The sequence below is a fragment of the Tubulanus polymorphus genome, chromosome 1, assembly GCF_964204645.1.
Source record: "Tubulanus polymorphus chromosome 1, tnTubPoly1.2, whole genome shotgun sequence".
Classification (NCBI taxonomy): Eukaryota; Metazoa; Nemertea; class Palaeonemertea; order Tubulaniformes; family Tubulanidae; genus Tubulanus; species Tubulanus polymorphus.
Window position 1 is genome coordinate 8,469,082 of NC_134025.1, and position 13,423 is coordinate 8,482,504.

A 13,423-nucleotide genomic window follows, 5' to 3' on the forward strand; every position below is an offset into this window, starting at 1 on the left:
GAATTTCATGTGATGAATTTTGCATAACAGGGCAATGCGTCGAGAAATCAAAATATTGTTTCGTTGAATTTTGCTATGTTTTGCAAAATTCAATTCATTTTTCGTGTTATGGTAATATTCTAACATCTTCTTATTTGTCTGTAGTTACATTATTCAACATTCTTAACACTAAAATCAGTGTATGGACAGGTAAAAACCTAACCCATGTATCAACAACCTATTTCTCTACATCACGCTTAAATGCAGTACTATAAGGTCTTGAGCAATGCGTTTTTCAGCAGTTGTTATGTTTTGTTTAAATTTGAGCTCACCAATCAGTTGAAAATCTTTTATCACATTGCTTCAAGTTTTGATTCAGTCTGAGAGGTAGAATTTCACCTCAATTCACCATTTCTTATGATTGTTCAAAACTGTAGGTATTTATTTCACTTTTGTTCCATTTGTCAATGAGTTTATAATTGTTGCTGCATTGTAGAATGCATACATCATTTTATACATGATTACCAATTACTTTTACAATTATATACCATATGCAATATACTGATGGTACCGTATTCTCATTACAATTTTAGCGCCTTTCTTCATCAAAGAACTTCCTGATGTTGTTGAGTCACTGGCAGGTACATCTGTACGTATTGATTGCCGTGTCTGGGGACGACCGGAACCAGAGATCACCTGGAAGCGAAATGGAGATGAAGTTCCAATAGGACGACGATACAAAACTGAATTCCTTGATGATGACAAGGTAACACTTGTGATTAAGGGCGTAGAAGAAAAAGACAGCGGAAAATATACTGTCCATGTTAAGAATCGTGCAGGTCTTGTTGAATCAACTGCTGACCTTAGAGTTGGAAGTAAGTCGAAAGAAATTATGAAATTATCAACCATAGATTAAATGTACCAATAAATACATGTATTCTTCTTAACATCGTATTCTTTCATTATTTTTCTACCTTTCAAATTTTGATTCTAAAATGGCTATTTTTGTTAAGGTCTCGAGGAACTGAAAGAAGCAGAACGTGAAGACAGCCCTACTTTAATCACTAAACAAGAAGAGGCAGCTGGAGAACGTGTTCCTGAATTTGCCCTCAAACTTAGACACAAAACAGTCAAGTTTGGAAGCAGGGCTAAACTGAATGCCCGAGTTGTCGGCTTACCCGAGCCAGAAGTTGTCTGGTCTAAAGATGGGCAAGAGATTTTAAATGAAGGTTTGTAAATGTATTTCAATGTCTGATCAAGTTTTTTGAAGTTCAAGCACTAGCCACGAAAAATAATTGATTAATGAATTCACTTCAGGTCGTTTTGATATCTTCTGTGAGAAAGGAGTACATAATTTGGAGATTCAGGATGTTAACTTGCAAGATGCTGGTCTTTATTCCTTGAAAGCCAAAAACGAGCACGGTGCTGCATACAGCCAATGTGAATTAGCAGTTGAAGGTGTGTATATAAGATACATACTATAGCATGATGAATTATGATTTGATCCTGATGCTATGATACACTTCTGCTTTTAGAAACTATATACCGGTAAATAAATAATGAAAATGGCATTATGTTTATTTCTTAGGGCTTAAATAAGTATTTTAATGCCTGGTTTTAAGCATAGATAAGATCTAGTATGGCTTTCTTTAGCGTTCTTGTCTCATTAGTAAATCAGTAGTCAATTAAAAACTCACATTCCTATATTTTTTCCCGCTTACAGAGTTTAAAAAGGGTAAGTTCTATTTGAAAAGATTCTAATTGTTGTCATCCATTTACCTTTTCCTTTCTTATATGTATGTTGTAGCCTATGTATTTGTAGATTTGAAATTCAGCTATGTGCGTCTTTTAATTTTCTCTTGTCCATCTTTTCATTTTTTGTCTAGCAATGCTGCTGTGATTGTTTGTTTTTTCAATAGTTAGATATGAATATTAGGATATTTCTTAAAGAGAAATTAGAGAAATTTCATGTTTGAATTTGTCTTTTCATGCATATTTGTCTTCCAGTAGAATAGTGTACCATCATAGCAATTATTTTTCATCAATTATTTGATATAAAGACCTCAGTTTTTGTTTTTTGTTGAACAATCGTGAAAACTATATACTGTATCATATTTATAGAAGATGAACACGCTGCACAGGAAGCACCCTCATTCACCACTGTGATGCAAGATTTAACTATAGCTGATGGTGACACAGCCAGATTTGACTGCAGTATTAAAGGGTCCCCTGAACCTGAAATATCATGGTTAGTAAAAAACTCCACATTTGTTAAAATCTCGCCTCCCATATTCTTGGTTTTATATTTTCCGTTTTGAACATTTCAGGATGCATAATGGCAGACGCTTGCTTCCATCTCGCCGAGTAAGGGTGATGGAGGAGAATGGTCTCTACACTCTAATCATCACTGGAGCTAGCTTCCAGGATGAAGGAAAATACACATGTTCTGCTCGAAACTCTGCTGGCCATCAAGAGTGTTCTGCAACTTTGAAAATCATGAGTGGTCGAAAAGAAGAGCAACCACACTTGATTATCAAATCTGATGAAATCATTGAAATAGAAAAACCTGAGTAAGCATAACATTAATTTCATTTTGCCAATATTGTTTGATTTTATGCGATTATGCTACGGCATTTTTATAATGAATTTCAGATCCGATAAAAAGAAATTCCCTCCACGCTTTATCAAACCTCTGGAGCCAATGGAAGTAACTGTTGGGGATAGTGTCCGTATGACTTGTAATGTACATGGATATCCCCTACCTACAATATTTTGGCTCAAAGACGGATCAAAGGTATGAAAAAATATTTTTTCTTTTCACAAAAAATAATTTCATGACAAAATGTGTAATAGACAGGTAATAACATCACTCGAATTGTTATGAGTTTGAGCCATCATTTTGATGATGAAATAATCCACCTTAACAAATTCTTTCAATTGATATTTAATATGTTCATTCAGTTTAAACTGTTCAAGCAAAATGATAGCCACAGGGTGAACATTTCTCTACAACATGCAAGTTATGACAGGTTTTAGACATTTGAGCTAGGAATTTTATTAAATGTCTTGTCCAGTTATTCATCGAAGAACTGATATTTGATTTCTTTAGATTTATGCTGTTTTAATTTAAATGGTAGGATTAAGTACAATACTCTTTTATTAGAATTTTAAGTGGCTCATAACACGAATGTAATAAATTAGATATGAATATAAGGTGTTATTCATTTCCCGTTTAATAAATCGAGTTTCACCTGAAAAGAAATTAGTAGAGTTTGTTTAGATGTACTGGCTCGTAAGTAAAGTGACTGTGACGGGTCAACAAAATAAAGTCTGGTGTCTGTCACTGAGTTCAGAATAAACAAGCAAAACGGCACAGAACAATATAGAATATTTGACGGTCAACTTACAGACTTATGTCTAGTGTTAGGACTAATACTATGAATTATTCAATCATGTATCGTTGATTTGTTTACGTATATATGATTTAATTATGATGTTTTGACATTGTTCATCTGCTGGTTGATCTCTTTCTACTGGCTTATTGTAAGTATCTGAAATTGGTACCTGATAAAAGTTGTTATAAACGAATTATGCGCTGAAATACATTTGGATCGTACAATGACATCTTTCTTGAACTTGCAGCAATTTTAATATTCTCCCATAGCATAGGGTGATATAGTTTACACAGAATTTATGGCACAATTGTAAATAGCTAAATGCTTAATAATAGCTGATTGATAATTATCATATTCAGGCGAATTTTATTTACGCTCGGAATAAGAGTTCATGTAGAAGGTATGAGAACCAAGGATTGTATAGGGGATAGGTGCTGTGTACTTGAAAACGTGTTTCTGAATTAACTAAATACACTGTGCGGAGTGTTGGTACCTTGGATTATGATTTTTCACATAAGTAATGACTTTCAGTGTGGACATTGATAAGTTAAGGTGAATATGATGCTATCAAAATCTGAATGATTGTTTATAATCAAATGTTTTGTAAATCATAGTATCAATAATCAACAAAAAAAAACTACAAATGTGTACTAAATATAAGACTTAGAATAATGACTAATCCTCATTGAGGGATGAAGTACTTGTTCAAGTACGAGTTATATTAATGGTAATAAAAATATTTCTCTTGTCCAAGTGTTTCCTTAGTCATTCAATAGATCCTTAATTCGTACCCAAACATTATAAAGGAAAAGTCTAAAAAGCTTAAAACCTGTTCTATTATCACGATTCCCTTGGTCCCTTATGAGTCAAACTAATGGCTAAGTTTGTTGACTGAACACAAAATAGCTATACCAAACCCAATGCTAGAGAATCTGGCTAATTTTGACCTTTGCTGGATTTTCATAGAAAGAGCATAGATATATAGTGTATTAACTATAGCCATGTAAATGTATGTGTTCTACACCACTATGAGTTTGAACAAATTTTTGCACTGATGATTTAGATTTTTGATATACTGGGGTAAAATGAAACTTAAACTATCATCTTAGAGAAGTTACATGATAGATGTAATTAGATAGATTACATAGATATTTGATGCATATATAAGGATTTTGTTTATATTCTATACTGAAATGAATCCGTGGTCACCTGGACAATTTCTTGATTCTTGTTCCATATATTCAAATATTTCTCTTAAAGTACATTTTTTTCAAGAGTTCATGTAACTTATGGGAATCATAAGGAAATAGCTCAAGTGACAGCACAAAAATGATGGGTGATTTATGAATTACATTATTTACTTAAGTAACTAAACCAGATAAGAGTTTTGAGTGACAAGCTTTATTATGCATAATGTTGCAGTATGACTGTACCATAAAAATGTGTATCATAACCGTATTAGGTTATTGAGATTTTTTCTAGGTTGGTTATTCAAGCTAATGGTATTTTAATGGCTGATGATAATTAGTTTTTACCACCAGTCTTACATGCTACTTTTTTAGAAGGTCATAAATCGTATAGGCAGTTTTCCCAATCTAAAGGTCCTTTCATTACCGGTAATTGCATCCCACAAGCAGGTATTCCCAAATCTAAAATTATTACTTCCGATAACTACGGTATATAAGATCAGTCCATCCTGTATTTGTTTATTTGTTTCGTTTTAACAGACATGCCTTCTGTGGTAAGACTAGAGCGGTTTTTAGAAAATGTGTGTGGTTATTGTAATTAGACATTAATTGAACAATCAAATCAAGTTGATTACAACTTTTGATATTTCAGATTGATAAAAGTGATCGGGTGAGCCTTGCTCTTTCAAAAGATGGTCTGGCCAGTTTAGAAATAAGTGAAACCAAAAAGGAGGACACTGGTCATTATGCCTGTATAGCTAGTAATACTGAAGGAGAATCAACTGTTGCAGGAACACTGGAAGTTACAGGTAATCTTAGTTTTACTTTTGAATAGGCCCACCAGGTGGCAACACAAGCAAGACAGGTTTGGGCTAGTCTATGTCTAGCCGTTATTCCCAGGGGTAACCTGTCAGATTGTCTCGTATTCATACTTGGTTTGGGCATGCAGGTTTCCTAGGTCTACTCATCAGATTTAAAGCCCACTTTTTAGTCGCCTGCATTTATAGAGCTATTAATAGCTGGGTGGCAATGTAGAATGAAAAATCATTTTCTATTATAATGTTTATTTGTGAAGACGCAAAAATAACAATTCAGTCTAGACAAGGGTTTAATACAATATTCGAATGCTCCACGTTTATAGCGTGATTTTCTTTCCATATAGAATCGTGATATCATTAATACTTCTCTGAGCTTAGAAAAGCTTTTCATTTTTATTGAATGTAAAACAGTTTTTCAATTTCTTTGATAGTATTCATCAAATTAATCAACGTAATATGAAGTATTGCTTAGATAACATTTGAATAAAAAGAAGAAAGATATTTTTCACTTTTAACTTTCTGTAAGGAGAACGAAGGCAATCAAAACGAACAACCCTATTCAGGAACAGATGTCACTTGTCTCAAATTGGCATATTAGAATGATATATTGAGTCATTATTAACGACCATAATAACTAGGGAAACTATCCAATTATCGCTCAGCTGATAATTGGTCATAGTTGTTCTCCTCTGCTGACCATACATGACATCAATTCAAACAAATCCTTTATTTATTTCCTTTATTCCGCTTTGATGATGTCATAGTGAAAAAATAATCCTGAAGACAATTAATTTCGTAATTTGATCATTCATCAGGATATTAGACAATATAAAAAGGGGTGTAGTTGTGTAGGGCATAGCTTATTTTGATTATTGATAGAAGATTGAATGTTCGTTTCAAGCCTTCATCATTGATCAGGACTGTATCTCTTCATAAACATTTAAGTCGAGTGCTATATGACTCAGTAGTCTCTTCACTGAAGCTAGGCGTGGCATGTGTTAGTTCTTGTTGCATTCTGAAATGATGTGATAAAATCTTCAAATTAGTGCGATATCAAACTTCTTACATACTTAGTCAATAGAATGGTCATTGCTAAGCGGAAATGTTGAATTTTCTCAGTTGTGCAGGAAATGATATCTTAATTCCAATCCATATTTTTTCGCGTCAGCATCATATTTGGCTCTGAAATAATTGTGAAACAACTGAACAACGGGCTCCTATTTACGAAGGGATTATTACGTCTTAAAACGACATCAAACTAATGAAATAGGAAAGCCAGAATAAGGAGCTTTATACTTAGCTACTATTGATTTGACTCTCAATTCATGTGAAATATTTATCTGGTGACAAAGATACTGCAGTGCATAGTACTACGAGTGAATTATTACATCGTGTAATCCGTTCGGTGAATCAGCTAAAGTTTGTGACAGTCAGCGATTGTGTAATTGATGACAACCGTTGATGCTAACTGAACAAAAAAGCAAGCTTGGATAATTTCGCTTTTAATCGCAATCAAGTTGTGCGCTGTCATTGCCGGTATAGCATTTATTAATATGCACTTATACTTATGGTGAAGAGTTGTTGAAAACGCGACACAGATTCTGAGGACTGGTCTTGTTCAGAAATTTGCATCTAAACAGCACTTGCGAAATTGGATAATTTGTTTCAAAAATTGTACAGAAGAGTGTTCCCGTGTAGTCGTGTGCTGAGATATTTGTAATCGTGCTGAACACGCTTTTTCAAGGGACGAACGTGTTTTGCGAAAATCGCGTCACACAATAACATTGAAGGAGTGCGATATTGTGCATACTCACAAAAGCAATGTATTGACCTGGGTTAAATGAATGTCTCTTCGGAATCAAAGGCTCGGTATACAAAGTTTATATGCATATGCCATATAGTATAATACTGTAAAACTGAAAAATGACTGTTTTGTCATTGAGCGTTTGCAGGTAGTACTGTTTAAAGTGGATTTACGTACAGAAGTTAAATTGAAAGTAGTGGAATATACTCATTGGTAAAGTTTGTTTAACCATTTTGACCTTGTGTTTTCCCAGGTTTGAAGGAAATCAGGCAGGTGGAACTGCTTACATTAGACATTCAGGTGTGACACTTTATATCTTACATTCACAACATTGAGCTCGTTTCTTGGATATAAAAACAACACGAAGTTCGATTGTAGAAGTTGACTAACTGTGGAAGGAAAGTAGCTATATGATTGAAATTGGTTTACTGAATATCTGTTGAAAATTGGATCTGTCGTTGAAAAATGGGAAATACTGGATTGAGTTGCGTCGGAAAGTCAGCTGATGCCCCATCTGGTAAAAAGGGGAAAGCTCCTATCACTATTCCTGATCCACCGACAAATGTCAGGATGATAAGTAAAACGTCAAATTCTATAACCATTGAATGGGACAAACCGGCCTATGATGGAGGTGACTCAATTTTTGCATACACAGTTAAATTGTCGAGAGCAGCAAATCGTGGTTGGAAGAAGCTTGATAATGAAGTTGAGAATTTGACATTCACTGCGAAAGATTTAGACCCAGATACAGAATATATTTTCTTCGTGCAAGCAGAGAATGATCCCGGATTAAGCAAACCTAGTGAGATATCCGCACCATTTAAGACAGATGCTGAAATGAGGGAGGTCCCTGCCACTTCAGCTTCTGATGTGGGTGTCGTGGAGACGGTAGACAGTGCTATTGATGCTAAGCCAGATGGTGAGAAAGCCAATGAGAATGAAAACGAGAAGAAGAATGAAGAAAATGAAAATTCTGAAAGTAAAGATAACACTACCAGTCTCAGTACTTCTGCAGAGAAGTATGTTAAGAAAGAAAAGGAAGATGATAAGCAGTCTAGTTCTAGTGAAAGCGATAAGGAGAATGATGATCAAAAGAAAGAAGAATTTGATGTCAAAAATGCTACAGAGGGGATTACAATTGAAGAGGAATCTTCTAATATTGAAGATCAAAATACAGCGGATAAAATAGATGATCTTAATGAAAATAAAGATAAGATTGAAGATGATAACAAAGGTTTTACAGTTGATTTAAAGTTAAGCGATGTTGTTGGAGACAAAAAGCATTCGTCAGCCTCATCTTCATCGTCGGATGATGATGATAAGGATATGGATACTGAAAAAGGCAATAAACATAAAGCAGCATTAGCTGGGGTCAGCTCTGACGACACTTTTAAAGCTGAAGCTCAAGATGTGAGCTGTGCTCATAATTCACTGTCTCGTGCTTATCAGTACAGCAATGACTCACTGTTAGATGACGAAACAAGTGAGGGAACAGAGAAAAATGACATCTTTACGAACAACCAAGCCAATCTTGAAATGATGAAACGCTTCATCGAGATAGAGCCAATATCAGCAGAAAAGCATGAAGACATGGAGCTTGCTGGTCATAGCTACAAAGAAAACAGTGAACATCCTGTGGCGTATGACGACGAAGAGATTGACCACAGATTGAGCATAATATCAGAGAAATCCATGGAAGATTTAGATAAAGACAGCTCAATCAAAGTGATTGAGAATTGTAAAACCATGAAGGATACTGAAAATCTTCGTCATGAGAATAGCATAACGGAAAATACTTCCATTGTAGAGCTGAATGGTAATACTGAAATCAAGACGGAGATTACAAAGATGACTTCATCCAGAATTCCAACTCTAGCTGGTACACGGGTTGACAGTCCTACAAGCATAGAAACTGTCACCTTAACTGCTACATCTACTAAGTCAGAATCTAAGATTCCAACTTTGGGATCTGCTTTTTTGATGACATCTACAAAAATGACTAAACAATCGACTACACCACCATCGTCTCTGACACGGATGAAATCTGGAAGCAAGATTCGTCCAGAGTCTCCGGAAATCAATGTAGCTGTCAAGACTGAAGATGGAACTTCTCCGAGTGATATTAGGAAATCATCAATACCTACAGTTGCCCGTAGAAGTTCTCTGCCTAAGGTGAAATCTGGAAGGTCAGACAGTCCATTACAGCGTCAGACATGTGATGATATGATACATTCAGAAAATAAAGATTCTCCGAGATCAGGTATACCTCGTCCCGGATCAGTAAATTCCAACAAATCATCATCATCCGATATCTCTGCCTGTTCAACACCAACACGAAGTCCACTGCCTGACAATAAACTCAACCAAACAGCGAAGTGCGGAATCCCAAAATCATCAAAAAGCGCAATTCCTCGATCTTCAAACATACCTGGACCAAAAATAAATAGTATTCAGGCTGGCAAAATGGCTACTCCGGGACTAGAGAAGGTGACCGTAAAGAACACTCAATACAGCCAGTCGCTGCGTGGAGATCTGAACACCCATAGCGACACATAATGTATCACTTGAATTGCTCAAAATAACTTTATTTTAATGTATGGAATAATATATAAAAACAGTGACTTAAAATGAAATGGCATCCGCCATGGTGTAAGCAGGTACTTTTAAATTTCGGATGTTCAAATATTTTGATCCTCTGATTGCTGAACTGTGCCGTATTCGTACTTGGACTACACCATGGATACAATAGTATCACCATCAGGACTGTGATAGATTATACATAGAGACATACATATAAACGCTGCTATCATATTTACTATTACTACTAAATGTAAATCATTACAAGTATCTGCCTCCGAATTGCAAAACTTGGGAAATTGTACACGAAACGCACAAATTCGAAGGATTTTAGACACAGTTACGAAGGAATTCAAAGTTATTTTTTAGCTATAGCTTGATCCTGTTAACATAGATAAACTGAGCTTTGCTAGTGACACATAATAAACAGTATGTTTTTTACCGCGACATTATAATATAATCTTTTAATGATATTTTGAATATTCATCTGATAGTGAGATTTTTTAGTTAGGATTTGGAATTATAGTTTAGCTGTTTTATCGCGAGTGCGCATAGATGACAAGGAAGAATGAACTTTTTTGCAACAATGTAAAGACTGGTGAATGTTTTTAATGCCATCTATTAATCATTGTTGCTGCTGTGAGAAAACATTTATATCTGGATTATTTCTGTGACTGCGTATATGTACATACTGGTATATCAATGGACTTTGCATCAAGAGAGCTTCACGTTCTGCAGGGTGAGTGGTATTCGAATGACTTATTTATTTGAAAAAAAAATAGATTCCAGATTTCGCTTGAAATTATTTGCAATTCAAGTCGAACACTGGCACTCAATAAGTAGGTAACTCACATCACTAAAGTAAATAGTTGATTTTTGGTTAATTATCCGAAATGTTAATTGCCACCACTTGTGTTTCTGATCTGTGGAAGGTTACTATCGAATCATTTTAGAAATTCACTACACATATGATTAATGATATAAATAGAAAATGATTTTGATATTAACAACAATAATGAATTCAAATTGGCAATAACGATTTAACCGGTATTTCATTATCTATTGTCCTTTTCGATGCCTGTGATCCTTTTACGTACAAGGTTTAAGACTGAAAAATTTGAAAAAAGGTCATCCATAATGAAACATGTTTTGTGTGATTTGTTGTTACTATGCATTTTGGGTGATATATAATATCTACCAACTGGATTATTTTATGATACGAAAAACCAGTTTTGGGAATGAATTATTCAGTGTTGAGGTCTCTTTTTACATATATACAATTAAGTTAATTCTCTCCAAACCGCTCTGACCCATTTCAGTACTATTTCTTATTCAGTACCATACTGAATCACCGATCAATTCTCTCTTGTTAAGTTTACTATTTTTCAAAGGCAATCTCCGCTCTTTAGAAATTCCTTCTGAATGTTAAATGTTCCAATGAGAATAGAATGCGAAAGAAATGATTTAGTACACTCGCTAGGCTGGTCTTTTCTTATGAAATGAGCGCTAAATCTAGATTGTGGTTTTTCATAAGGTATGATTGCGGTAGGCTGGGGTTATTTCAAATTTGAATATTCAATTAATCCACTTATGTAACCATGCATTTTTTCATTATGGTTTTGTAGTTTATTCGATCTTATCGTGCATATATGTATATTATAATATAGTGCTGGTACCACCATGATAGTTACATTATCATGAGCTATTAACCTTCAGTAGCATTTGTTCAACCTTTGGTTGTAAATGTGCCAAAGTCGACGCTTGATTAGGTGTAATTCTAACCTTTTACCATAATTTTTACCCAGTAGATACACAGTAGTGTCAATATCTTCATCAAGGCAGAGAGTTGTATATTTTCTATCTGAGATCATTTAATCTCTCAAATACACTGTGGGTATTCTGAATAATGTCAAATTTGTTCATTTAACATCAAATCATTTCCTTTCAATATCTGTTTTTCAAAGGTATTTCTCTCGGCAATTGATAAGGTACTAAGTGCATAATAATAGACTACAATGAGGACTGGTTTTTAATGGGCAATATAAAGCCTGAGATGGGAATGTATAACTTGCGCTCCTTGGAATGTTGTCATGACAGGATTGAGATTACTAAATTTTGTGTTATGTTCCAGCTGCAATAAAAACAACAAAAAAGAAGGACAAATCACCACCTCCTATTGTCAAAGATGTGGAAATGGTAGAAGAAGAACCAGTTCCTATGATGAAGACCACCGAACCTATTAGTATGTTGATGATTTTTGCTACGTTCAACATGATTTCAATGAATGAATATAAAATGACTAATAAAAATTGTAATACACGATGTATCTGTTTAACGTAGAATACTGTCAATGTTTGCAAGCATTCACCTTAAACAATGGTTTTCGATATTAACAATTTTCCTCGTAGGCAAAACACCAAAGGTAAAGAAGATCAAAGAATATCCGCCTCGTTTTATCATAAAACCACGAAAAGTTGCAGTAGATGAAGGTTCGTCGGCGAAGTTTCGTATAACATTAGACGGTGAACCGTTACCGACTGTTACCTGGGAAAAGGATGGTGAACTACTATCCTCAGGCGAAAAGTATCAGGTAATGAAAACAGATTGATCTATATACAAATATAATTTCATAAATAGAGTAGGTATCGATCACAGATTTTCAGTATTGCATAGAATTGTAAAATTACATGCACATACATAAGATGGCAATCATGGGTCAAATGTATGAGTCTATTCATAGTACAGTAGGGCGGCTCCTATTTTCAGCAGTCTTATTTGGTAAATCAAGATCCATTTGAAAATGATACCATGAAAACAATATGGGTGTATAACACATTTTTTAGCTTGAGACTTAAAAAATATATGCAAGGAAATATCATGAAAAATTGTGCTGTAGGGAAAGAGAATATTCATTTAATGTTTTCTTTTGATCGAATTTTTAGATTCATTCTGATACCGAAGGCTATTATTATTTGGAGATTGGCAACACGACGAAAGCTGATGAAGGGTTGTACACTTGTGTACTTTCCAACTCGGTTGGTAAAGAATCCCTCTCAGCTTCACTTACTATCAATGAAACCATTAAACCTCTGGCCGAACAAAATTTTGCACCAGTCTTTGAACATGAATTGGAAGACATAACTGTCACTGATGGAGAATCACCAGTTTGGCGTTGCAATGTAAAAGGTCAGTTTAGTGTCAATTTATTTTCTACTATTAAAGCCAAAAGGTGAATTCATGAATGAAATACACTGTGTTCGGATTTTTTTAGTGCATCAGTGAAATGAAAATAGATGATAATTTCAGTGGATTATAGAAATTAATACTTTCATACAGATGTTCTCGCCTTATCAATGAAACATGTGTCAGATGTATTAGATTACTGTTTCAATTCAGAGTAAATTACGTAAATATGTGCATACGCAGTCGGTGTCATTTATTCAATATTCGTAGCTTGAAATCTTTCTAATGTTATAAACTATGATTTGTGGCATCTGTCGTGCTTGTTTCGTCCAGATTGACATCGTTTGATATAAGTTTCTATATATGTTACACTTGATCTAACTTTTTCTGGCATTCGATTACTAGTGAAAATGTGCTGTGATATATAATCTAGGAGTGTTGCTCACTTGTCCACTTCAAATAATATGGATAATATCGAGT

The 13,423-nt window shown here is 34.5% G+C and overlaps 1 protein-coding gene across 1 annotated transcript in view; it reads left to right on the forward strand.

The window, feature by feature from the left end:
* LOC141899961 (titin-like) overlaps positions 1-13,423 on the forward strand; it is an 89,779-nt gene that overhangs the window by 65,731 nt on the left and 10,625 nt on the right. The window contains exons 150-161 of the mRNA XM_074786650.1: positions 573-854; positions 993-1,208; positions 1,297-1,437; positions 2,101-2,227; positions 2,307-2,549; positions 2,632-2,773; positions 5,214-5,370; positions 7,839-9,463; positions 10,391-10,499; positions 11,892-12,002; positions 12,169-12,350; positions 12,703-12,946. Of these exons, the coding sequence (XP_074642751.1) occupies positions 573-854; positions 993-1,208; positions 1,297-1,437; positions 2,101-2,227; positions 2,307-2,549; positions 2,632-2,773; positions 5,214-5,370; positions 7,839-9,463; positions 10,391-10,499; positions 11,892-12,002; positions 12,169-12,350; positions 12,703-12,946 (3,579 nt within the window). The remainder of the gene's footprint in view (positions 1-572; positions 855-992; positions 1,209-1,296; positions 1,438-2,100; positions 2,228-2,306; positions 2,550-2,631; positions 2,774-5,213; positions 5,371-7,838; positions 9,464-10,390; positions 10,500-11,891; positions 12,003-12,168; positions 12,351-12,702; positions 12,947-13,423) is intronic.